General features: G+C 51.5%; 2 protein-coding genes across 2 annotated transcripts in view; one reads left to right on the forward strand and one right to left on the reverse strand.

Annotated features, from left to right (window-relative positions):
* LOC136569711 (zinc finger protein 271-like) overlaps positions 1 to 24,661 on the forward strand; it is a 294,542-nt gene that overhangs the window by 90,845 nt on the left and 179,036 nt on the right. The window lies entirely within an intron of this gene.
* LOC136569743 (olfactory receptor 14C36-like) lies at positions 15,240 to 16,172 on the reverse strand. The gene has a single exon (XM_066570113.1). The coding sequence runs from the start codon at positions 16,170 to 16,172 to the stop codon at positions 15,240 to 15,242; it is 933 nt and encodes a 310-aa protein (XP_066426210.1).

Here is a 24,661-nt window from a genome sequence, read left to right on the forward strand (position 1 = left end):
CTGGTGGAGCTGCAGAGTTTCTGGCCTTGGGCACTAGGGGGGCTCTGCTGGTTGGGCACTGGCTGGGTCTGCCCCTCGGTGCCTCAGATCTCACCTTTTTGCTGCCTTCTCTGTCTTTCCCTCTCCCACTGTGCTTTTTGCATCCCCACCAGGTGTTCATGCCTGTCCTCTGTAGTTGCTCAATGCAAGCAGTTGCAGCTGCTGCAGCAGCTCAGTGTCATCCCTGGGCTGCCTTTAGAACAGACCTGCTCCAGCCTGGATTGGGAAGGGCTGGATCAAACCATTTCTCAGGTCAACGTGCCAGCACCCACCCAGGGGCTGCATCCTGGCCAGGAGCTGCTCGTGCAGGTGTCCCTCCCTCCCACTGCAGGTCCCTGTTCATAGTTGTGTTCTTTTCCAGATGTGAGCCTTACCCATCTAAATTCCAACCCCAACCACCAAAGGGGAAGAGACCCAGTTTGGATTCCTCGGCACCTCTAAGGAGACGCTTCAGGATTAGAAATGTGGAGGAGGCAGCCACAGCCCTGAAAGAATCGTGGGGTTTTGCCCAATCTCCAGGAGCAGAGGTAGATTTTCTTGTACCCCTACTGCTTGTGCTGCCTCCCCAGCCTGCCAGCACCAAGTCCTGCTCATGCTGAGCTCCCTTTTTGCTGCCCTGCTGTGCTGTGCACTGACAGTGGGCTGGGCAGCAGGGCCAGTGACTGGGTATGGGCTGTGTGGGAGGGAGAAATAGGAGAGTTTTCCTTGGAGAAGCTGACTCAGATCCTACAGGCCTGTGTTAAGTGTGGGATTTTTTTTTTGCCTGGTTTTCTTCCCAAAGTAAGATGAAGCTTTTCTCTGCATCATCATGGTAAGACCTCCAGCTTCCTTCCCAGAGCCAGCTGGGATGATCCTGATCTCCATGGAGCCTCTTCCCAAGGCAGCCAGACTCCCTGTTTGCAGGGCTCTGCTTTCACCCAGAGCTGCTGCTGCACTGCTGGCCCTGAAGCTGTCTCACAAAGGGAGACTTTGCAAAGTGGCTGTCTCTTCCTCCCAGCACAGAAAATGGCATGTTTTCCAGGTGCCAGCACCAACTCATGCAAACCCTCACCTGCCACGAGGCTTGGAGGGATTCAGGTGCTCCCTGGATGTGGCGCACACTCCCCTGGGAGCGGAGAAGGCAAGAGGGAATCTGTCTCACTGCCCATTGTCAGTGTGGCAAGCAGGGCTGGAGCTGCCAGTGCCACTGGGGGCCCTCAGCACTGGCCACAGAGGGGCCTCCCATCCCTGCAGGCCCATCACAAAGGGCTGCTGAAGCAGCTGCTTGTTGGAGAGGCCGTGCAGGACACGTTGTAGGGCTGCCCAAGGACGCTGTGCAGCACCTGTGGAGGGCACTGCTCCCCCTGGAACTCCTCAGGTGCTCCACAGGAAGTTTTTGCAGGCGCTTTTGCTGTAGCACCTTGAGAAAGCAGCATTTAAATCAGAGAGAGAGGGGAAGAGCCTCAGGAGTCAGATGAGCTGGGCTGGGCTCCTTCCCTCAGCTCCAAGAGCTCTCACTCTGAGTCTCCTCCTTTTCTAAAAGCAGGAAGTTTTGAAACTTTTTAAAGGCAAGTTGTGCATCAGAGAGAATTTCTACTGCCAGGAGACATCCCAGGTCACTTTCATGTAATGTACTAATTAATGCATTGACCCGTGAGGATGGGAGAAGATTTTCCCCATGGTCCCTGCACTGGTCAGTGGCATGGATGCAGGATGAGGTGAGGGTGATTCTGGCAGTGTTTGTGGAATAGGCCCCTCTGGCTACAGCTGCACTTTGCTCCAAGATGCTCTTCTGCATCCATTTCCATGCTCAGCACCTCAATCTCTCCTGTCTTCCACCCAGGCTTTCAGTATCCTGCCAGTGCCAGGTGTGCTGCAGCCAGGAGAGAGCCAGCAGGTCTCCTCCACCGTCTCTGGCCACCTCAGCAGCACCTGCAGTGTCCCGGAGCTGTGCCACGTGGAGGGAGGCCCCAGCTACGAGGGGCTGGTGCCTGGGGAGGCCTCACGTGTCAGCTCCTCCCTGAGCCCCCGGGAGATCAACTGTGGCTCTCAGGCCCCTCTGAGGGAGAGGTGAGTCAGCCTTCCATGGGCTCCTGCTCTGCCATGGGTTATTGTCCCTGCAGGGCTTCCCTGCTCCAAGGACTTTGAGCTCAGAGGTGCTGCATAGCAAGGGCCAGCAGCAACACAGGGAGGGTCACTCTGAGCTCCCTGGCTGCCAAGAGAGGAAGGACCTTCTCCTGTTGAGACACAACATCTTCTTCTCTATTTGAGTGCTGAGCCCTCCTGGCTTAGCTGCTGCCTGCAGGGAGCTGGGCTCTGGGCTTGCCTTGGCACTGCCTCTAGAGGTGTCTTGAAGTGCATGGTGTTGAGTGGCATCTTCTTCATCATCTCCCTTCTTCACCAAAACAGTGGCATTGTGGTATGGGCAGGCGTGGGGCACAGAGCAAACCTTGCTTTGGGTCCTGCTGCTGCCCCAGATGAAGCCCTTGCAATGCTGATCTGCCAGGGTTCTCCTTATGGTGGGACAGCAGCCAGAAAAGCTCCTGTCCTTTAGGCTCCCCTGCAGCTGCAGCCGTGGGCAAGCACAGGAGAAGCTCAGCTCCAGCAAGGCAGCCCAGCTCAGGACACACAGGCCCAGGCTGGAGCTGGGAGTGGAGGCTGCTTCAAGCCAGCCTGTGTATCAGGACTTCTTCAGGCCAGGCTGAAGTTGGTTTCATGGGGAGGAGAGGGACGAGGCTGCTTCCAATGGTTTCCATGGCAGCCAGCACTGGTTTGCTTGGTCACAGCTGGGTTCCAGCAGGAAATCTGGCTGACAAGAACCTGCCTTGCAGGAGAGGAGTTCCTGCAGCCTTTGCTTTCTGACTGATAGCATTGTTCTCATGAAGGAGCAGGCTAGGAGTCATTAAAACCAAAGGTCACGGACAGAGACTCTCTAACTAATTAAAGTTAGACAGTGGTGTGTTTTTTAACACCGGCAGGAGGCACCAGAGCTGTCCCTAAAAGGCGTGACCGCGGTGTCCAAGGTTCTTTGCCCTCTCTTTATTGCCCAAGATCTTACATACAATACATCTGCACAAGCCCAGCACCTCCCATCCCCCCTCTGTATTCAAATGAGGTCATTGGTCCTTCACACCTGTGCAATTCCTCCCTTGAATTGGGTCTCGAATTGGGTCTGTGGTCTTAAGGGATGAAGTCAGGAATGTCTTCATCAGGTCTCTGTGACCCTCTGGCAGGATCCAAGGTCCCCTGCTTAGTGACTGATTGACATCAAGCCCAGGTCCTAAGCATTGTTCTCCTGGTTTCAAGATGTTCTTATAACAGTTCACTTCCTCCACTTCCTTCTAGAAAGAAGCTCCTCATGGTAAACAATAGAACATTCAGCTCCGGCTTAAGCATCTCATAATCATTAACCTATGGTCTGCCTATCTAACTTACATCCTGATCAATGGGAATTGCTTCTAAGCCTCAGCTGAAATCTGAACTCTTTAAAATCATGCTTCAGCTATGCCCAGGAGGAAGGGGGCTGAATGAGCTGAGTAAGAATTGTAGGAGAGATGAGCAGATGTCAGCAATCTGTGCTCTGCTCTAAACTGGGAAGCCAAGAGACAAAGGGCATTTTCAGGCACCAGCACAGAGAGCTGGTGGATCAGCCTTTGGCAGGGGCTGGAGGGGTCTGGCTGTGCCTTCAGAGGGAGCTTGCACAGTCAAGAGCTTATGATGGCAAAGCTTAGGTTTGGCTGGTCCTGGAGGTCCCCTTCCACCAATGGCCTCACTTGGGATGTTCCCAGCCTCTGTGGATTGAGGAGAATTCACGGAAATGGCCTCAGGGTCAAGGAATGAAGTGCAGGGCCAGCCAGGACTAGGGAGCCCAAGTTTCTGGTAGGGACTCTCAGCCATGTTTTCTATTTTGTCTGCAGAAGGGAGCTGAAGCAGTCAGCTAAAAAGCTTGAGGAGGAGGCAAAAGCCTTAGAGGAGGAAGAGAGGTGGAAGGATGAAGAGAGGCAGAAGAAGGAAAAGAAGGGTGTCTCTGTGGGAAAGCAACCTCCAAAACCAGAGAAGGGGAAAGCCAAGACCCCAGAGAAGAAGGAAACCAAAACCAAATCCCCAGAGAGGAAGAAAACCAAAATCCCAAAGAAGGAAACCAAAATCCCAGAGAAGAAGGAAAACAAAATCCCAGAGAAGAAGGAAACCAAAGCGTCAGAGAGGAAGGAAACCAAAATCCCAGAGAAGAAAGAAACCAAGGCCCCAGAGAAGAAGGGAACCAAAGCATCAGAGAGGAAGGAAACTAAAATCTCAGAGAAGGAAAACAAAATCTCAGAGAAGAAGGAAAGCAAAGCATCAGAAAGGAAGAAAGGCAAAGCATCAGAAAGGAAGGAAACCAATGCATCAGAGAGGAAGGAAACCAAAATCTCAGAGAAGAAGGAAACCAAAGCATCAGAGAGGAAGGAAACCAAAGCATCAGAGAAGAAGGACACCAAAGCCCCAGAGAGGAAGGAAAGCAAAATCCCACAGAAGAAGGCAGCCAAAACCTCAGAGAAGAAGGAACCCAAAGCCCCAAAGAAGGAGGAACCCAAAGCCTCAAAGAAGGGGGGAACTGAAATCCCAGAGGACCCAGCTGAGCTGGAGAACTCTTTCTTCTTTATTCATGCAACTCATTTTACACAGTTTGAAAAACCTTGTGTGCAACTTTAGTTAGTTCAGAGATTTCTTATCAGTTATTCTATTATTGGTTAATAAAATAGATTTCACTGGTGCATCAGATCTCTCTATTGTATTGTTTACCTGTTCTCTTCACTGATTCTCATGGGACAAATCCCTTGTTGTTGCACGTGCATTTGTTTTTCACCCTCAGAACAGATTGCTCACAAAGTCTCATTCTCACAATAGCTTCACATGGGAACTTGTAAGTGCTTAGCTGCACTCAGAAGAGATGGCAGGCCAGCTATTAACAGGGCAGAACAAGGCCTGATTTCATAGGGCCTTTCTTTTATCATTATTCTACCTGTCTATGACATCTCCCCCTTTTCGTTCATTTAAAAAAGGCTCCTATGTTCTGATGTTGAAACAGCTCACTCTTGTGAGGGCATTATCTCATCAAGGTTATCACTGGTTATCTGTTAGATATGGGATAAGATAGATAAAAGACCAATTACAATCAACAAAACTTACCAAATTCTATCAAGTCATTGTCACAGGGTTTTTCAGCATGAGAAAACAAAAGAATAATGTCCAATGTCTCTTAGGGAAATGGAAAGAAATGACCATTGTTTCCAATGAGTTGAGAAGCATGAGAAAGTCTATGAGCTGGAAATGTTGATCTTTGACATCACTGAATGTCCTCCTGGGTGCTGGAACAGGGAATAACTGGAGAAGGTTCGTAGGAGCACTGTACCGTGAGGATGCCAGGAGGCTTTTGTTGGCAAATTGCCTCTGTCAGTTTCCAGACGCAGCCATGTCTTGGCAGTCCTCCTCCTGTTCCTGCCCTGGCCACAAGGGCTGCAGGGAAACCTTTTAAGCAAAGGCTGCAAGGTGATGAGGTTATTTCTCTTTGCACTGGGCCTCATTTCTTCAGAGCTGATCAGTATCTGATGGAATGAACAGGTGACTGCTTTGAACTGCTGCTGATGAAACACAGGCACATCTCCTCCTGAAGTTAATGAACCAATCAGGCTTCACTGTGGTACACTCAATTGGGATTTAGATGTGATGATCTTTTTTCCAAATTTCTCATGTAAATATTGCATTATTCAAAATGATTAGTCGTCCAAATTTCTCATGTACATATTGCATTATTTGAACATTCTTACGGCATTCATTCCCTTTCTTTATTGTTTTTTAAGAATGAGATGCATGTATTTTGTTATGAGTATGAAGAAACATCATAGCAAAATAATACATGCAGTGGACAAGAAACTTAGAGCAATTAGGAATAATATGGATACAACAATCAGGAATATTTCAAATAGCAGACAAAGCTAACAACATAGGTGGAATTAGGTAAATAGCAATCTCTGCAATAATGTACCATCATCCCAGAGTCTGCAAACAGCTGACAAACCTCGATTCAGGGGGGATTTGGAGAATTATTTCCAGATAATAATTCCCAAGCTGCCTTTAAAAAGAGTTCAACTGTCATATCTAGAGAGTCAAATTGCCAAGTCAAAACAACTCAAATCTAGTTTTGATGCAGAAAACATCTGGGTCTGTTGGCAATTCCCATCCAGGAAGAGCAAAGGCCTGGCCAACACCCAAGCTCTAAGTGGGAGAGAATTCCCTAAACGTCATTTAAAACAAGGCTCTTGAGAATAGCACTTAGGAGTAAAGGTCTAGGGGTGACAGACTAATGAACCATGCAGTAGCTGTCTCCTCCAAAATTCCCTCAGCACAGAGATGCTTTAAACCCAGCAGAATGTTGGAGTGGTTCTGTAATAATAATTGGGGCTGCATCTGATTAGAGTAGATGTCACAATGCCATCAGTTTAGAGGAGGCTTCCCACCAAGCTGAGATATCATTTCTTGGAACTCTGAAAAATACTTAAAAATGATGAGGCAGCACTGGGTCAAACCATAGAGCCAGAGTGCGGAGCCCAGCCAGAGGGGTAGTCTGGTCTGAGAGATACATAAGCAGCTAGAGAACAAAAGGAGGATCCTGAAATGACACGTGTCTTGTAGATAATTACACCAAAAGATGGTAAAGCATATGAAAAGCTGGCTATAAAAACAGTAATACAAAGATTGATGTATTTATGACAGAATAAATGCATCAAAGGAAAACACTGAACAGCTCACTAGTAAAATTTATGATACCTCAGATTAAATAACACTCAAACCTGATAGAAATTTATTTGGACAGCGCTAGAGCTTAGCAAGAGGAACTTAAACTCAGCCCTAAAAGGATTTCAAATTAAATTCATTATCACCTTAGTAGAACAAAAAGCGCACTCGAGAGAACTCAAAGTTAATTACTATTAATACCAAACATAACTGGACCCATAAAAACTGGAATAGAACGTTGTTCAAATTTAGTAATACTGAAACTTAACAGAAATTAAATCTACAAAATTTAACAAAAAAAAACCTTTGCCTTATTGAATTTAACAGAATGTAACTGAGCATTACAATATTGGGCTTTAATTTAACAGAATTAAAATGAACATCCTTAAAAGTTACAGATAATGGCATGATGTAATTTTGTCCAAGGTTATTAACACAAGAAAACTACTTAAAGGTGAATAAGCCATAAGTGAAATAACAGCATGATGGTGCACTGGAGGGATTCAAGTTGTAACAAGCATGTTAGAATTATAAGTAAATCAGTTATGAGAAAAACCCAGGGTAAATGCAAATTCCATGGAAACAGAAATTCAGTAAGACTTTTTGAAGTGCCGGGTTACTGGAAAATAAATATAATAACGTGCAATTTAGCATATTGCTGAACAACCCAACAGCTTTTTGTGACTGTATCTGGCATCATTTTATATGGCACATTTGTTAGCATTCTTGTTAAAGAAATCAGACCGTGTTAAAATTTGATAGGCAATAAGGCGTTGCATTTACCACTTTTCAATATAGTTGATAGTTATCCATAGGGATAGTTACAGGCTTTGTTAATTGCTGATTTGTCTTTTTGGTATGTGTTTTTGGTCCGGTCAGTTTCTGGCCAATTGTTTTTCAGACATCTAAAGTAAAATTTGACACAGCATGTGGCCTTGGAGGACCCCAACAGGTCCAATTCTTGGGGTTCCTCTAGAGCATTGGGCAGCATTTTTGTCCACCTGTCCCAAGTATCTGCCAGGTTGGGTCTCTTACCTGTGGTGCGGAGGAGCTCTGAGTTATAGACGGGCCAATCATCTGCTACAAAGGTGTCACAGTTTGACGCTGGCGCAATGCCAGCGCCCCCATGAAAATACATTCTCCCTGGTGTCTGCTGTGAGATGTGACCAGGAATAGGGCAAAGCAGGCTCCAGCTGAGGAATAAAAGGGGAAAAAAAAAACCCAACAACTTTATTAACTTACAATATATAAAAGAAACACACAGAACTCAGGATGAAAACCTTCCAAACATTCCTCCTCCCCCCACCAAATTCCCAATATATCACAGTAAGACAAAACCTTGGATTCTCAATTCAGTTACCACCCCTCAGATCACCAACTCTCAGTCCATCACCACCCTTTAGATAATCAGTTCTCAGTTCATCAAGGAGTGAGGAGTCCCTCTTGTGCCATAGGCTTCCCCTGGAAACACAGTTGAGACCTTTTGTGTTTCCATGTCACACGTGGCACTGCCTGGAGATCATTTGCCATTGTGACATCTTCCTTTCATGCCCAGTGCTCTCACCACTGCACATGGACCAGAGCTGCTTCTAGGGTTCCCCTTTTAAGGATGCTTGGCCCAGTTCCAAAAAAAGCACAGTCTCTCACTTTTGGGACACCTGTCCCTCCCAAATTCAGCCCCTGGGGCCGAGGGGTCTCAAGAACAGAGATCTTCTTCTTCTTCCCTGAAGATGGAGAGCACCACCACCCTCCTCACCCGTTGTCTCTGTTCACGCACTCCTTCACATAACATCACTGCACTCTCTTGGCTCCAAGCCATTGCCTCCCCCTAGATGCAGTCTCTGTGTCACAGGAAAAAAATGGTTCTGTTCATGGCTATACAAGAAAAGTCCAGCCAAAGGCCATTCCACCACCTCCTCTCAACGAAGATTCTTCTCAACTTCTCTCGTGGCCCATTTCCTCTTATCTCATCTCTATCTCTCTTCTCATTCAACTCCAGGAGGATCAGTAAGGTTTCCATCATCCAAGAAAAGGGTTAAAAATCTCAGGCTCTGCCTGTCCAGAACTGCCACGCTGCCCTGCCAGGCACCTTCTCGCTGCACCCCCCTTCTCCTTTATGGCCGGCCGTGCTGCCTGCATGTGATACCGAATTTCAAGCTGGCACAAACACAGGCACAGGCTCACTCTCTTTCTCTGTCTCTTTCTCTCTTTCTCTCTGGGGGGCTGGCTGCCCGATGACTCTCCAATGTTCATCCACCCTTCCATCCTGCAGGGGCCTTCACCTCCCCTCTCTGTCCAAGGCCCGGCCTACCTCACACGGCCGCATGGCTTCCCCTCCCCTGCCAGCCCGCAGCCGGGCAGGGCAGCTCTGAGCTCTTTCACAGACAGAACCCAAGAGAGCTCCCGCTGGGAGTTTCCTGCTTTTAACCCCCTGTATTCTCAGAGGCATATCCATGTCCTCAGTGGCCACACCAGGTGCCAATATTCAAATCTGAGCACCTATTGGTTTGACAGCAGCATCCCAAAAAACTCGCGTCCTTTTCAAACCAGGACACTGGTGGAAAAATATTGCCATTTCTTGAAAGTACTCTAATGACCCAGATAATAAAGATTTGCTTGTGTATTATGAAACCAACAGGTATTAACACCTGTGCCAATTTCGAGGCAGACATCAGTTGTGTGCCCATGAACAGGCAGTGCCACTTGTGCCCTGAGGTGCCCTGAGCTGGGGCTGGATCTCTCCCAGAGCACCTGAGGGAGAGCAGAGCACCTTGCAAGCTGCAGGTCCCTGACAGCCCCGCAGGGCTCCTGTACCATCAACATCTGCTCTGCTCCAGTCTGAAACAGGGCCCAGCATGGTGCTGGGATCATCAGAGAGCTGAGATGTGTGCTGGAATTCAATGCCCTCCCCATCCCGCAGCAGCCCTGCATTTCCCTGCTGCAGCCTTGGTCTCCAGCCCAGCCATGGAGGCTCTTTGGGCTCTGGAGTGTTGCTGCAGCCCCCAAGGGCAGCTGAGCTCTGCCTTTGGCACAGTCAGGCCTGGCCAGCGCAGGCCATGCTCAGCAATTGCTTGTGTGTGCCTGGCCTTGCTGTCAGCCCCGGCAGCGGCTGCGTGGCCCCTTTGTGGCCCTGTGCTGGCCCTGCCATGGTGGCCCAGCCCCTGTGCAGGCCCAGCCCAGGCCAGGAGCATTGCGGCTGGGAACGGCCCCTGTGCCGTGGTGCCCACAGCAGCCTTGGGGCTCTGTGCCCCATGGCCTCCCTGCTGGGCAGCCTCTGCCAGCTCCTGCAGAGCCCCTGGCACCTGTGGGGCTGCACAGACAGCCCTGCCCCAGGCTCTGCCGGCCTCTGGGCCAGCAGAGAGGCAGCCAGGGCTGGCCATGGCCGGGAACAGGCCCTGAGCCCCGCAGGAGGATGGAGCTGGGCCACAGCCAAACTCAGCCCACGCCAAAGCTGGGCTCAGCAGCCAGGGCTGCCAACACATGGGCACAGAGGCTGGCGCTGACAAATGTCCTGAGCCCCCTCCCTGCTCTGTCCCTGCCACCAAGGGCACAGAGCCGCCTCCTCTCTGGGCCACTTGCCTGTTTGCACTGCCTTGCACAGGCGCTGGCCCTGCCCCACAAGGCCTGGCCTGAGTCCTGCCCCTGCACACTCAGTCAGGCTGAGATGGACACTGATGGTTTCTGGGCCAGGCTCTCTGAGCCCAGCCCAGCTCCCTGCAAGCTCTGCCAGCTGCCCTGAGCTCTGGGCAGCACCAAGGGCCTCTCTGAGCACAGCCCAGCCCAGCTGGCTCTGGCCCCACAGCTCTGCTCAGGCCTGGCTGCTCTGGGCACTGGCCCCATGGCCTCAGCCCCTGCCAAGGGCACAGCAGCAGCTGCAGCTGCCACAGGACTCAGCCCCAGCCATGGGGAAAGGTGCTGGGCCAAGGCCAAAGGAGGCTCCCTGGCTGCCCTGCTCCCCTCGGCCTGAGGTGCTGAGAACTCTGCAGCCCCTGCTGCCATCCCATCTGCCCAGGGCAGCACCAGAGCCCCGGCCTTGGGGCCCTCAAGAGCTGCTCCTGCTCCAGGCCCAGGGCCCATGCCAAAGCTGGGACAGCAGCCACAAAGCTGTGCCCATTTCTGTTCATTGCTGATCTGATGGGGATGGATCCTCAGCCACTTGGAGGTTGCTGATGAATTTTATTACTCCAGAGGCTTCTTCTTTCTTGAGCTCTTCAGTTCAGGAATTCACTGAAAAAGTCTCATACACGTGTTCAAAACAGCAGAACAAGAAAAGCCCCTGGGAATCATTTAAATGTTCAATTCTTCTCTGGTTAATTAAAGGGATTTCAGTAGTTTATTTAATGTGAATATATTGTATTGAAAACAATGCAGAGAGAACAGTTTTGTCCTGTATTCTTTTCCTGTTTATAGCTTGGTATCAGCAATGTCCAACTGATATTGACCCCCAGTACCTTCTAATGCACTCTAAAGAGATATATACAGATCAAGACCCTTCATGGCTGATAACACATGAAACTTTGTCCCCAACCCTCTCTCAACCATTTCCCTCATCCAGCCCCTGGCACTCCCATGGATCAGGAATGGTGTGGCCAGCAGGAGCAGGGCAGTGATTCTTCCCCTGTGCTCAGCACTGGTTGGGCAGCACCTCGAGTGCTGTATCCAGTTCTGGGCCCCCCAATTTAGGAAGGACATGGAGGGGCTGGAGCATGTCCAGAGAACGGCAACAAGGCTGGGGAGGGGTCTGGAACACAAGTCCTGTGAGGAGTGGCTGAGAGAGCTGGGGTTGTTTATCCTGGAGCAGGGGAGGCTCAGGGGAGACCTCATCACTCTCTACAACTCCCTGACAGGAGGGTGCAGCAAGGTGGGGGTCGGATTCTCTGCCCAGGGAACATGGGAAGGACAAGAGGACACAGCCTTCAGCTGCACCAGGAGAAGTTTAGGCTAGATATTAGGAAATATTCTTTACAATTGTTCATATTGGAATCACACATTGGAACCCTGGGCTCTGGAATGGGCTGCCCAGGGAGGTGGGTGAGTCACTGTCTTTGGAGGTTTTTAAGGAAAGACTGGATGTGGCACTCAGTGCCATGGTCTGGGTGACAAGTTGGTGTTGGGTCCCAGGTTGGACTTGATGCTCTCCAACATTTTTTGCAGCCTGATTGATTCTCTGATGATTGTGACACTGCAGGGCCCTGGGGAAGCAAGGGGCCATTGTGACACTGCGGGGCCTGGTGGCACCAAGAGGACCATGGTGACACTGTGTACGACATGGCAGCACAGAGCCAAGGGGCCATTGTGACACTGTGGGGCTGAATGGAAGCAAGGAGTCCATGGTGACAGTCTGGGTCCTGCTGGAACCACAGAGGCCACTGTGACACTGCAGGGCCTTGTGGAACCAAGGGGCCATTGTGCCACTGCAGAACCAAGGAGAGCCTTGGGAGAGCTTGGGGACAATGGAATCAAGGGGCCATTGCTCCATTGCAAGGACTCTGGGAACTGAGGGAACAATTGTGACACTGTGGTGCCCCATGGAACCAAGGGTCCCTGGTGACACTGCAGGATCTTGTGTCACCAGGGCTCCATTGTGACACTGCAGCACCAAGGAATTCATTGTGGCACTCTGAGGCCTCATGGAACAACAGAGGCCACTGTGACCCTGCAGGGTCTTGTGGAACCATGCAGAGCATTGTGACAGAGCAGGACCTGGTGTCATGATGGGACCATTGTGACACTGCAGGGCCCCATGGAACCAAGGGGCCAGTGCTGGGCCTCAGGGACTCCTGGAATGAAGGAAACATGTTTGACACAGTGGTGGCCCTTGGGACCAAGAGGCCATTGTGACACTGTGGAACCAGGCAGAGCATTGTGACAGAGCAGGACCTGGTGTCATGATGGGACCATTGTGACACTGCAGGGCCCCATGGAACCAAGGGGCCAGGGCTGCTCCTCAGGGATTCCTGGAATGAAGGAAACACGTTTTACACTGTGGTGGCCCTTGGGACCAAGAGGCCATTGTGACACTGTGGAACCAAGGAGAGCATTGCTGCACTGCCAGACCTCATGGAACCCAGGATCCATTGTGACACTGCAGGGCCTTGGGGGACCACAGTGCCTTTGTGACACTGCAGGGCCCAAGGATCCAAGGGACTTTGTGACACCAAGGGGTCCCATGGAACCAAAGGGACATTGTGACACTGGGAGGCCTCATGGAACCATGGAGAGCATTGGGACACTCTGGGGCCTCATGGAACTGTGGTGATACCAATTTGTCTAGGAGTGTTGATCTGCTGCAGGGCAGGAGATCTCTGCACAGGGCCCTGGACAGGCTGGATCAAGGGCCCAAATCCAACAAGGTGAGGTTTAACAAGTCCCAGTGCCGGGTCCTGCACTTTGGCCACAACAACCCCTGCAGCACTACAGGCTGGGGACCGAGTGGCTGGAGAGCAGCCAGGCAGAGAGGGACCTGCAGGGACTGATGGACAGCAGGCTGGACATGAGGCAGCAGTGTGCCCAGGTGGCCAAGAAGGCCAATGGCTCCTGGCCTGGATCAGGAATGGTGTGGCCAGCAGGACCAGGGCAGTGATTCTTCCCCTGTGCTCAGCACTGGTTGGGCAGCACCTCGAGTGCTGTGTCCAGTTCTGGGCCCCCCAATTTAGGAAGGACATGGAGGGGCTGGAGCATGTCCAGAGAAGGCCAACAAGGCTGGGGAGGGGTCTGGAGCAAAAGGCCTGTGAGGAGCGGCTGAGGGAGCTGGGGTTGTTTATCCTGGAGAAGAGGAGGCTCAGGGGACACAAGGCAGTGTCAGGGCACAGTTTGGACTTGATGATCTCCAAGGTCTTTTCCAACCTTGCTGATTCTGGGATTCTCTGAAACCACCCTTGGAGCAGTTGCAGGATGAGCCCTGGGCCTCCTCTTCAGCAGCTCCAGCAGCCCAGGTCCCTCAGCTTCTCCTGGCAGCCCCAAAGCCCATCCTGTCAGTCCTGCAGAGCCTCTGCAGCTCCTCCTCATTGCCCAGAACAGGGAGCCTCAGAGGCAGACACAGCAGCCCAGATGTGCCCCCCTGACCTGGGGTGCCTGTGGCAAGGGAGCAGCAGCAGGCACTGCAGGAGCCTGCAGACAATTCCTGCAGCACTTGTAGGATGATCCTGCTGCCCAAGGGACGTTCCCATGGGGGCAAGTCAGGAACTGCAATGGGGAGTGGGGCCAGAGAGGAACGGGCCAACAGGGATGGGCTGTTTGCAGGGGAGGGAGCAGGGCTGGGCAATGGGAAGAAATTTGTAGCAGAAGAGCAAAGAAAGCAAAGGTGAAGCAAAGGAAATGCTTGAGGCAGTTTGGGGGTGGCTGCCAGGCAGCCCTGGCTCTGAGCAACAGCGTCTGCAGTGGCACAGGAAACTCCCAGCTGATGGGAACAAACTTTCTGGCTGAGTGCAGAGGCCAGGACAAAGCTGAATGGTTTCCCTGGTGTCCAGCAGGCCTTGCTGGCCCCAGGGGCTGATGGCATTTGTGCTCCCTCAGGTTCATGTCCCCACAGCAACAGCATGGGGGTGCTGCCCCTGCTGTGTGCAATGCAAACAGGGGCTGCTGAGGCAGTGCTGCCGTGTCTGTGCCTGCAAGGATGGGGCACCTGTGTGAGCTGGGGGAGAGGCCAGGGCTGCAGAGGGGGGATGTTGTTGGCAGCTGCATGAGGACGCTCTGGGACGCTGCCCTGGGCTGTGCAGCGCACTGGGCATGGATCAGCCCCTGCTCTGCTGCTCCTTCCCGTCTGCCCCAGGGCCCTTGCAGAGCCCCAGCCATGCTGTTTGCCCCCAGCCTGCCCACGGCCAGCCTGGGGCTGCTGACGGGGGTTTCTGTGCTGAGCATTGGCCTGGCCGTGTTCTTGAGAGAGCCTGGGCAAGGAGCCTGGAGCCCCCAGGGCCTGGCCTGAGGCGCCAGCGCTGCCCCAGCAGTGCCCATGGCCTGTCCCTGCTGCAGCCCCGGCACTGCCACCCCCAGGGCTGTGCCCGGCCCCGAGAGCACTCAGGCCCTGCAGCAACACCAGGGCCACCAGGGCAGCGGGGCAGGGCCACGGCAGCAGCACTGGCAACACCAAGTGCTGCTGCTGCTGCTGGGCACAGCTGCTGGGCCAGCACTGATCTGCCCCAGCTCTGCACACAGACATTGCTGCTGCAGCTCCAGAGAAGGCAACAAAAGGGCATCTCTGCAGAAAACTCTGCTGGGACATCCTTTAGTTCCTCTAAAGCCACCAAGAGCACAACCCCTCATTGACACAGTCTGTGACTACAGGGAAGGTGGAGAGAAACAAAATGAGAAATGGCACAAAGATTGACATTTCTTTGTGGACAATAAGAAAATACTAAAACAAAGGAAAAGAACCTCCAAAATGAAACCAACAAGAAATATCAAAAACAACTTTGATTACAAATGATTTGCAGAAATTGGCCAACAGTTTAATGTCTCTGAAAGCATCCAGTCATCAGTCTCCACACTGCAGCCTTGAGCTCCTGGTTCCTCAGGCTGTAGATGAGGGGGTTCAGGGCTGGAGGCACCACCGAGTACAGACCTGACAGGGCCAGATCCAGGGATGGGGAGGACATGGAGGGGGGCTTTGTGTTGGAAAATGTGCCAGTGCTGAGGAACAGAGAGACCACAGCCAGGTGAGGGAGGCAGGTGGAAAAGGCTTTGTGTCGTCCCTGCTCAGAGGGGATCCTCAGCACAACCCTGAAGATCTGCACATAGGAGAAAACAATGAACACAAAACAACCAAGAGCTAAGCAGATGGAAAACACAAGAAATCCCAATTTCCTGAGGTTGGAGTGTGAGCAGGAGAGCTTGAGGATCTGTGGAATTTCACAGAAGAACTGGCCCAGGGCATTGCCATGGCACAGGGGCAGGGAAAATGTGTTGGCTGTTTGCATGAGAGCATTGAGAAAGGCACTGGCCCAGGCAGCTGCTGCCATGTGGGCACAAGCTCTGCTGCCCAGGAGGGTCCCGTAGTGCAGGGGTTTGCAGATGGACACGTAGCGGTCGTAGCACATGATGGTCAGGAGGAAATACTCTGCTGAGATGAAAAAGGCAAAAAAAAAGAGCTGTGCAGCACATCCAGTGTAGGAGATGTTGCTGGTGTCCCAGAGGGAATTGTGCATGGCTTTGGGGACAGTGGTGCAGATGGAGCCCAGGTCGCTGAGGGCCAGGTTGAGCAGGAAGAAGAACATGGGTGTGTGCAGGTGGTGGCAGCAGGCTACGGCGCTGATGATGAGGCCGTTGCCCAGGAGGGCAGCCAGGGAGATGCCCAGCAAGAGGCAGAAGTGCAGGAGCTGCAGCTGCCGCGTGTCTGCCAATGCCAGCAGGAGGAAGTGCCTGATGCAGCTGCTGTTGGACATTTGCTGGGGCTGCACATGGGCACCTGTTCATGGAGAAAGGACAGTGACAAGTCAGGAGAGGCTGCTTGGAGCCAAACCTGGGCCATTCCCTGTAGACAATCCCTACAGCTGGGACACACTCACCCTTCTACCTGCTGTGGGAAAACTTTTGGCTGCAATCAGAGCACAGTCACACTCCTGGGTCACCCTAGGATAAACCAGACCGTGCCCAGAGCAGAGGGATCCCTGAATGTCTCACCCTCTCTCAAGGTCTCTGGGCAAGGTCTCAGCACCCCCTTGTGCCAAGGACACTCACGGCTCCCTGGGCAAGCCCAGCAGCATTTCCTCAGCTGTGGCAGCTCTGCCCTTGCCCGTAGGACATTCAGGAGCTCCCAGAGGCTCTGGCACAGATTTGCACCCAGGAGGGCAGCTCAGAGCCTGGCAGGGCACAGCAAGGAGATTCCTGGCTGTGCCCATGATGGGATCTCAGGGAGGGGGCTCAGCTCATTCCCCTTTGCCATGGACTGCTTTGCCCACAGACCCACGGTGCCAGGGAAGCTTGGACACCCCATTCCCATGGACAGCCCTGCCTGGCAGGAATGCCAAGGGCAGTGCCTGACTCAGCTGCTGCAGATGCCAGAGCCTCCCTGAGAGCAGCAGATAACAGTGCCAATGTCAGGGCAGTGCAGAACCAAGAGCAGATGTTGTGGTGCTGTGCCTGAGAGGGCAGGGCAGAGACAGCCGGGCACTCAGGACAGTGTTCCCGTGCCCAGCTGTGCCCGGCACCTCCCACACACCAACAGTGCCCTCCTGCCCCAGCCCTGCTCTCTCCAGCCCCCTCTCCTTCCCTGAGCATCTCCCTGGGCCTGGACATTCCTTCCTGAGAGGAGCCTTGTCCCTGCCAGCGCTCACAGAGCCCATCCCAGCCTGTGTGCCCTGGCTGGGGCCCTACAGAAACCTGCCTGTGTGCAGGGCCCTGGCTGGGGCAGGCTCTGTGTGCAGCTGGGCAAGGGCAGCTCAGGAGAGCCCTGCTGGGCCCTGCAAAGGTGATGCTGCTGCTGTGCAGGGCTGAGGAGTGGCTGAGGGCTCTTTGGGAGGCTCCCAGCAGAGAGACTGATCAACTTAATTTACAGTTCTGCAGTCCCTGTAAAAGATCAAACATTCCTTTGATGATCCTGTGTGTCCCTTTCAACTCAGAATATTCTGTGATTCTGGGATTACAATTCCTGTTCTGCTTCTCTCATCCCCTTGTTGTCTATAATCCAAAGAGAAAAAACCCTTGCAACAGTGTTAGAACAGTAAAGGAAAAACCAGATAATAATTGGAAGCTTCCAGGTGTCCCAGTGGGGATAGGGCACACTTGGTCCCTGATTTCAACAATTTATTAAGGTTGATTAATTAGGATATTTAACAGGAACATCCAATAGGAGATTCACTTACCTCAGTTACACGCCCCTGGCTCAATCCATTGGAGTAGGTCCAAGGGCTTCTTTGCCTTCACTTTTTGTTATGACTGCTCACATTCTGGTCAAAAACCAAAATGTTCTTCTTGTAGGTCCTCTTCCTGATAATAAAACTATACAGGATACTATATGTATTGTATACTATATGTATTTCAGGAATGCATTTAGACAGTCACCTTATTTTTCTAAAATCAAAGAAAAAGGTTAGGGAAAATAATAAAGTTAATAAAGGTTTACAGTTATTGATGTATATAATAGTAATAGAGTTCATTAAGAGTTTAATAGATTTAAAAAAGGAATATAGATTTATAACTATGTAATAGTAATTTCTAGAGCTACAAATATATGAAAATTGTATAAAATAAAAAAAATCTTTTTGTCTTCACCCCCAAGGTTCCCATCCTTCTTCAAGCAGGAAATTGAAAACACTCTCAGGAAAGCTCCTGATCTTTACAGCAATCCCAGGCTTACCTTCTTTGGGAAGTGCCCTGCGGAGCTGTGCCCAGGCTGGTCTGGAGCTGGGAGCAGCCCTGCCCCACCCAGCCCCTCTCAGCAGCAGCCCCTGCCCTGCTCAGGGCGGCTCCTTCCCCCCAGAGCTTCTGCCCAGCGCTGGGAGCAGCTGCCAGGGCTGGCTGAGAGCTGTCCCTGGCAGGCAGCAGAGTCCCTGCCCCAGCACAGTGCCCTGGGCTGCAGGACCCTGCTCTGCAGGACAGCCCTGGGCACCCCTGGCTGCTCTGCACAAGAGACAATCAGAGAATGTACTCACAGGCTCTGCAGGCATTGGCATGTTCCAGCTGCAGGAGATGGCTCCAGGACCTGCAGCTGCATTGTCCTGCAGCCAGAGGTTCCTGTGCCAAGGGCTGGCAGTGATTGTGCCCCAGGCACTTCTCAGCCCCTTCCCAGCCCTGACTGATTGAAGCTCTCTGTGCCTCTGTGCTGTGCCCGGGCTGGCTGCAGGCAGTGCCCAGCCCTGCTGGGCTGGCAGAAGAGCTGCTCATCAAGAGAAATGTGCTTTTGAAGCTCTTCTTGGTGACCAGGAGCTGCCTCTGGGCCAGGAGCCCAGCCCAGCTCAGCAGCACAGACACAGCACAAGGACTTTAATGAGCCCCTCTGGGGCTTTGTGCTCAGGCCCTGGACATCATTCCCTGAGAGGGAGCTGAAGAAACCTCTCCAGAACTCCAAGGCAGAATCCAACTCCAAACTTTCTTGGACTTTTAATGGGTCCCAGAGAGGGACACGACTGAGCAAGTGTCCCCAGGCCCCAGGCAGAGCAGAGAACTGCAGGCAGTGATGACAGGTGGGGACAAAGAGAAGCCAAGTCTTAGTGCCCTGGGGCACAGCAGGGTCTGTGCCACCAAGGGCTGGGAGGAGACACCTTGTCCTGAGGCCCTGGGGCCTCCTGGCACAGCCCCAGCCAGGCTGGGCACTGTCAGCCCCTTGTGCTGCCCTCAGCATCCCCCCCTAGCCCACATCCCAGTGGCCTCAAGGATCTGCTGCAAGGAGTCCCTGGGGAGCCTTGCTCAGCAATGGCCCTGGGGGCTCCTTCATGCTCCCTGCAGGGACTGCAGCTTTTTCAAAGGACTTTGGGCTTGGCTTTTGCCTTGGAGTCTCTGAGAGGTTTGTGCAATCATGGCCTCCAATTATCTGCTGTAATTAATCCCTGGAGAGGCTCTGTCAGTAACAACACTTAGTGGGCTCATTAATACTTCAGGGTACCTCAGTTATTTGAAGGTATTTGGTGTTTCCCTTTTGATCCAGGCTCTGTGAGAGGTTTGTGCAACCATGGCCCCAATTATCTGCTTTAACAAGTCCCTGGAGAGCTTTGTACTGACACTCAGTGGGGCTCATTAATGCCTTGAGATACTCAAGGTTTTTAAGGTACTTTATGGATTTAAGGATTCTTTTTAGTACTTCTAAGGATTTTCTTTTCCATACTTAGTCTCTGAGAGGTTTTTGTGCCATCCTGGCCTCCAGTTCTCTCTTCCAAGGAGTCCATGAGGAGCCTGTGTTGGGTATCTTCCCCCTTTCTGTTTTAACACAAAGATGGAACTGAAAGAATTTTGTAAGACTTTCTAAAAGCATCCAAACAAACATGGGACAATTAACAATACAACAACAACCACTAAGAGAATTAATAGTCTCGTTTTAGTAGACATCATCCAACCCTTTAGTTCCTTGCATTGGAAGAGTTTATTGAACCAGTCTTTGTTTTCCACTTGAAGCTTCTTGAACCCTTCCTTCAGTACCTGAATGCTCTTGTGGATTGACTCGCTGTGGCTGGAGAGGTTCATGCAGCACATGCCCTCAGAGTCTACACAGCCATGCCCATGTGGCCCGAGTAAAAACTCTATCGCTGTTCTGCACGGTGGCGTGTCTGATGGTCTCTATGTCTGAGAGCAGGCCCCTCAATGTGAGGGAGGCAGCATTGGTTTGCTTACTTAACAGGCACCCAGGATGGTCTAATTGTCCTAAAGCTTTAGCTGCAGCCACCCAAGGTAGTCCAAATTGGGGGTGCTACCATCTGACACCTGGATTAAAGCTTTCAAAGCCATCTCTTTGATATCATCCCATACTTCTCTGGGGATACCTGCTGCTTGATCATCTGGTAGGCTGTGTTGTCCTTCCCCAGCTAGATGGTTGATTGTCAATTCCACCCTTGCCTCATTATTAGCATAGTCTGCTATGAATTGATTTAGTAAACACTTCCATCCCCCTTCCCACAGGGTGTATTCTGTAGGTGACAACAACATGGTCATAATATATTTTAAATCATAGGGGGTTAAGATGTGCTGTAAGCATGGCCCTCATTAGGCCATTAAAACAAGGTAAGTCCTTCCTATGGTCTTTAGCTGCCCTACACAGATCCTTGATTTCCCCATAAAGCAATGGCTGACACCTGGGATTCTGCCCCCTTCTTTCATAACATCCCAGGGCAATGAGGAGTTTCGAGGTTATTTGCCAGTCTCCTTCCTTAACTGGAGGCATTGCCCAGGGTGGAGAGGATGATTGACAGTGGGGGCGTGACCCGCAGTTGTGGGGGTGGAGTCTGGAGGTTCGTTCAGGGCGGAAGAGAAGGCTGTGGTAGCAAGAAGTGGAGGAGCCAAGATGGAGGGAGGGTGGTTGGGCTCCTGTGCCACATTCGGGCTCCTTCCATCTTGAGTCTCCAGAGCATGATGCTCCAAGACAGCGTGGCCATTGCCATCTTGGACCATCGTGGAAGGTCTGAGAAAGGCAGGTTTGAGGGGAGGTCCCGTGTTAGCAGTGACCAATGGATTGAGTTTTCAGCACACTGCTTGCTGGTGAAAGGTCTCAAGGATGGTGTGGAAGATGGGGAGCATGCAGGGTGCCACGGGGTCCATTTTAATCAAAAGGTTGTACAATTTAACTCCCACTGAGTCCCAAACTTCAGTGGTATGGATTTCATCAGCAGAGGCATCTGGAAAATTTTTAATGATCCACCTCATGATTGATTTTAATTCGTTCTTTGAAAATATTTTGTCTTGATCAGTGAGAATTAACTTAAAGCATCCATATGCACTCCTTTCTACTTTGGACATCTGGCTGCCCATTTTTCTCTTTCTCTGTCTTAGGGGGAACAGCCACCAGAACACATCAAATCGATAATGGGACTTGGGTTCATATTGTAAAAACACAGTGGCAAAATGGGCAATAAATGTCTTGCATTTCCCCAAACCCACCTGCAATCCTATGCAGGTTGTCCCTGATGATCCTGTGCAAGGTCCTTTGAAGCAACGATGAATCCGCTTGGCCTGGCACTATAGTAGAAGAAATGTATTGTACTTGAGTATCTGTATGGAGGCTTTGCCCTGGGAGGTCCCGGCTGTCCTTGATGGGCTGCAGCTTCGATGTCCTTCATTGGGCTGCAGCTGTGACCAGTGAGGATAACTGGGATAAAAGGGGGCAGGTTAGCCAGTCAAGGAGAGCCTTGGAGGAGCCCTAATCTAGGAGAGAACAACATGCAGAAGAAGGAGTCTGTGCTGTGAAGATCTGCAGCCATAAGAACACGCCAAGGAAGTATGGACTTTAGAAATCTGATAACAACAGAATGGGACTCCAGAAATAGAACACCAACAATGGGTAATCCCGACGTGATAGTTGGTAGAAGATGAGACAGCCAAGAACTGTGTCAGCCAAGAGCTGCAGATAGTTGTCAGAAGATAAGACAGCCAAGAGCTGCGAGAGAACATAGCCTTTGGGTCAAGGACCTGTGAAAGAGTATGGCCTTTGAGCAAAGAGCTATGTGTGTTGTACGTGGCCTTTGAGTCATGAAGAGATGTATATATTGTACTTGAAGTATTGTATATAAAACCTGGTTCTGTAAGTAAAGGAAAGGGGGAAATATAGTAGAGGAAATGTATTGTACTTGAATATCTGTATAGAGGCTTTGCCCCTGGAGGTCCAGGTTGTCCTTGATGGGCTGCAGCTGTGATGTCCTTCGTTGGGCTGCAGCTGTGACCAATGAAGATAACTGGGATAAAAGAGGGCAGGTTAGCCAGTCTGGGAGAGCCTTGAAGGAGCCCTAATCTAAGAGAGAACAACATGTAGAAGAGTCCATGCTGTGAAGATCTGCGGCCATAAGAACACGCCAAGGAGGTATGGACTTTAGAAATCTGATAACAGCAGTATGGGACTCCAGAAATAGAACAACAACACGGCACAATCCAAAATCCTGGGGAGCGCTGGCCTATCCATCAGCTAACCCCAGCTGACGTGACTGACACAGGGAGTCCTGAGCGTCATGGTCCCTGTTTGGGCGCCAAAGGTCACAGTGAAGGTGGCTGTGACAAACCTCTCTGGTTCCCTGACTTCAGGGTGAGGGTGGCGAAAATGAAAAGGAGCAGGATCAATGAGGTTGTTTAAAAGGAACTTAATTAACAGGGTGAAAAACAATAAACATGGAGAAGCTGAGCAAGTATGAGGGGCAGGATCCAAAGACCCAAAACAAAGGGGAGCAACAACATAGACACTTGGGGGTAGAACACCCTAGAACAATAACCATATAGGAGAAAGAAGTAACCAATAGGGGAATAGAACCTAGACAAGTTAGCATAACAACACTAAAGGATTTTTGGAGAACTTTCAAGTTCACCTTAATTTAAACAAATGACTCCCAGGGCTTGAAACTCATGCCCAATTCTTTTGGGGTAAAATCTGTCAGACTCTGAGTTGCAGCTGGGCTAACTCCCACACTGCTGCTTTGCACTGGCTCCTTGGGACCATGTGGCCCAACAGAGCCACAATGATGTCCTTGGTTCCACGGGGCTCCACAATGTCACAATGGTGCCTTGGATCCATGGTGCTCTGCAGTGTCACAATGGCCCCTTCATTTCACAAGGCTCCCAAGTGTCACATTGGTCTCCATAGGAAGGAAACCATGGAGCCCCCATGTTTCAGGAGCTGATGAACAGCAACCACCAGAGGCCAAGGCAAGCCTGACCTGTCTGTCCTGGCAGGTTTGCTTGGAGCAACCCTTGGATATTTGAAATTATGAATGTGGAGTCCTAATTTCAGACATTTGGGCCTGCAGAAGGATGATTATTTCCATACAAAGAAAAGCACAGAGCCCTTTCCAGTGTTTAGAAAACAGGTGAGTTCTGGCACTCAGGAGTTAAAGACCAGCCAGACCTGTCTGTCCTGGCAGCTTTTGACTGGCAGCAATCCTTGGATACACAGAAATTTGGAGGTGGAATCCTAATTTTGGCCATGGATGCCTGGAAAAGATGGACAGTTCTTTTCCATACAAAGGAAAGCTCAGAGCTCCAGTGTTTCAGGGGCAGATGGGAGTGGCCTTCCACATTCCAAGGTCAGCCAGACCTGTCAGGTGACCCCTGGGAGGCCAAGGCAGCCACACCTATTTCATGTTCCCTTGGTTCCACAGGGCCCTGCAGTGTCACAATGGCTCCTTGCTCCCATGAGGCCTTGCAGTGCCACAGTGGTTCTCTGGCTTTCATGAGGCCCTCAGGTGTCATAATAGCCCCTTGATTACACAAGTCCTTAAGGATCTTCATGGTCTCCATGGTTCCACAAGGCCCCACAGTGTCATAATGGCCTTTGGGTTCCATGAAGCCTGGCTGTGTCCAATGGCCCCTTGGTTCCATTGGGGCCCAGTAGTGCAACAATGATTCCCTTGGTTCCACAAGTTCCCATAGTGTCACAATGGCCCCTTCCTTCCATGAGGCCCCACAGTGTCACAATGGTCTCCATGATTCCATGGGGCCTTGCAATGCCACAATGCTCTCCATGGATCCACGGTGCCCTGCAGGATCACAATGGCCCTTTGGCTCCACGAGGCCCTGAAATGCAGCAATGGCCTCTTGGTTCCACAAAGCCCTGCTGCTTCACACTGGCCCTTTGGGCCCATGCGGCCCAGCAGAGCCACAAAGATGTCCTTGGTTCCACGAGGCCCCACAGTGTCACAGTGGCCCCTTGGATCCAGGGTACCCTGCAGGGTCACAATGTTCTCCTTGGTTCCACAAGTTCCTACAGTGTAACAGGTTCCACAAGAGCCTGCAGTGTCACCATGGCCCATTGGTTCCACAATGCCCCGCAGTGTCACAATGGTCTCCATAGGAAGGAAACAAGTGAGCCCCAGTGGTGCAGGGGCAGATGAGAGGCACTCACCAGAGGCCAAGGCTGGCCAGACTTGACTGTACAGGCAGATTTTGTCTGGGAGTAACCCTTGGATATAGAGAATTTTAGATGCAGAATCCCAATTTTGGCCATGGGTGCCTAGACAAGAAAGACAGTTCTTTCCCATGGGAATAAAAGCCCCAGTGCTTCACGGTCAGATGGGAAGTGGCCCTTGACATGCCAAATTCAGTGGGACCTGTCAGACAGCCCCCAGGAGGCCAAACCAGGCAGACCTGTCCCATGTCGGGCCAGGGCCAGAGCCCCACCCCCAGCCCTGGCCTGGCAGAGCTGTCAATCACACAGCAGGGGCGGTACTAACCCAGCTCTGATTGGCCCAGCTGTCAATCAATCAATCCCACACTAGCAGCTGGTGCTACCCTGGCTCCGATTGGACAA

This window comes from Molothrus aeneus, unplaced genomic scaffold (genome assembly GCF_037042795.1).
Source record: "Molothrus aeneus isolate 106 unplaced genomic scaffold, BPBGC_Maene_1.0 scaffold_19a, whole genome shotgun sequence".
Taxonomy (NCBI): Eukaryota; Metazoa; Chordata; class Aves; order Passeriformes; family Icteridae; genus Molothrus; species Molothrus aeneus.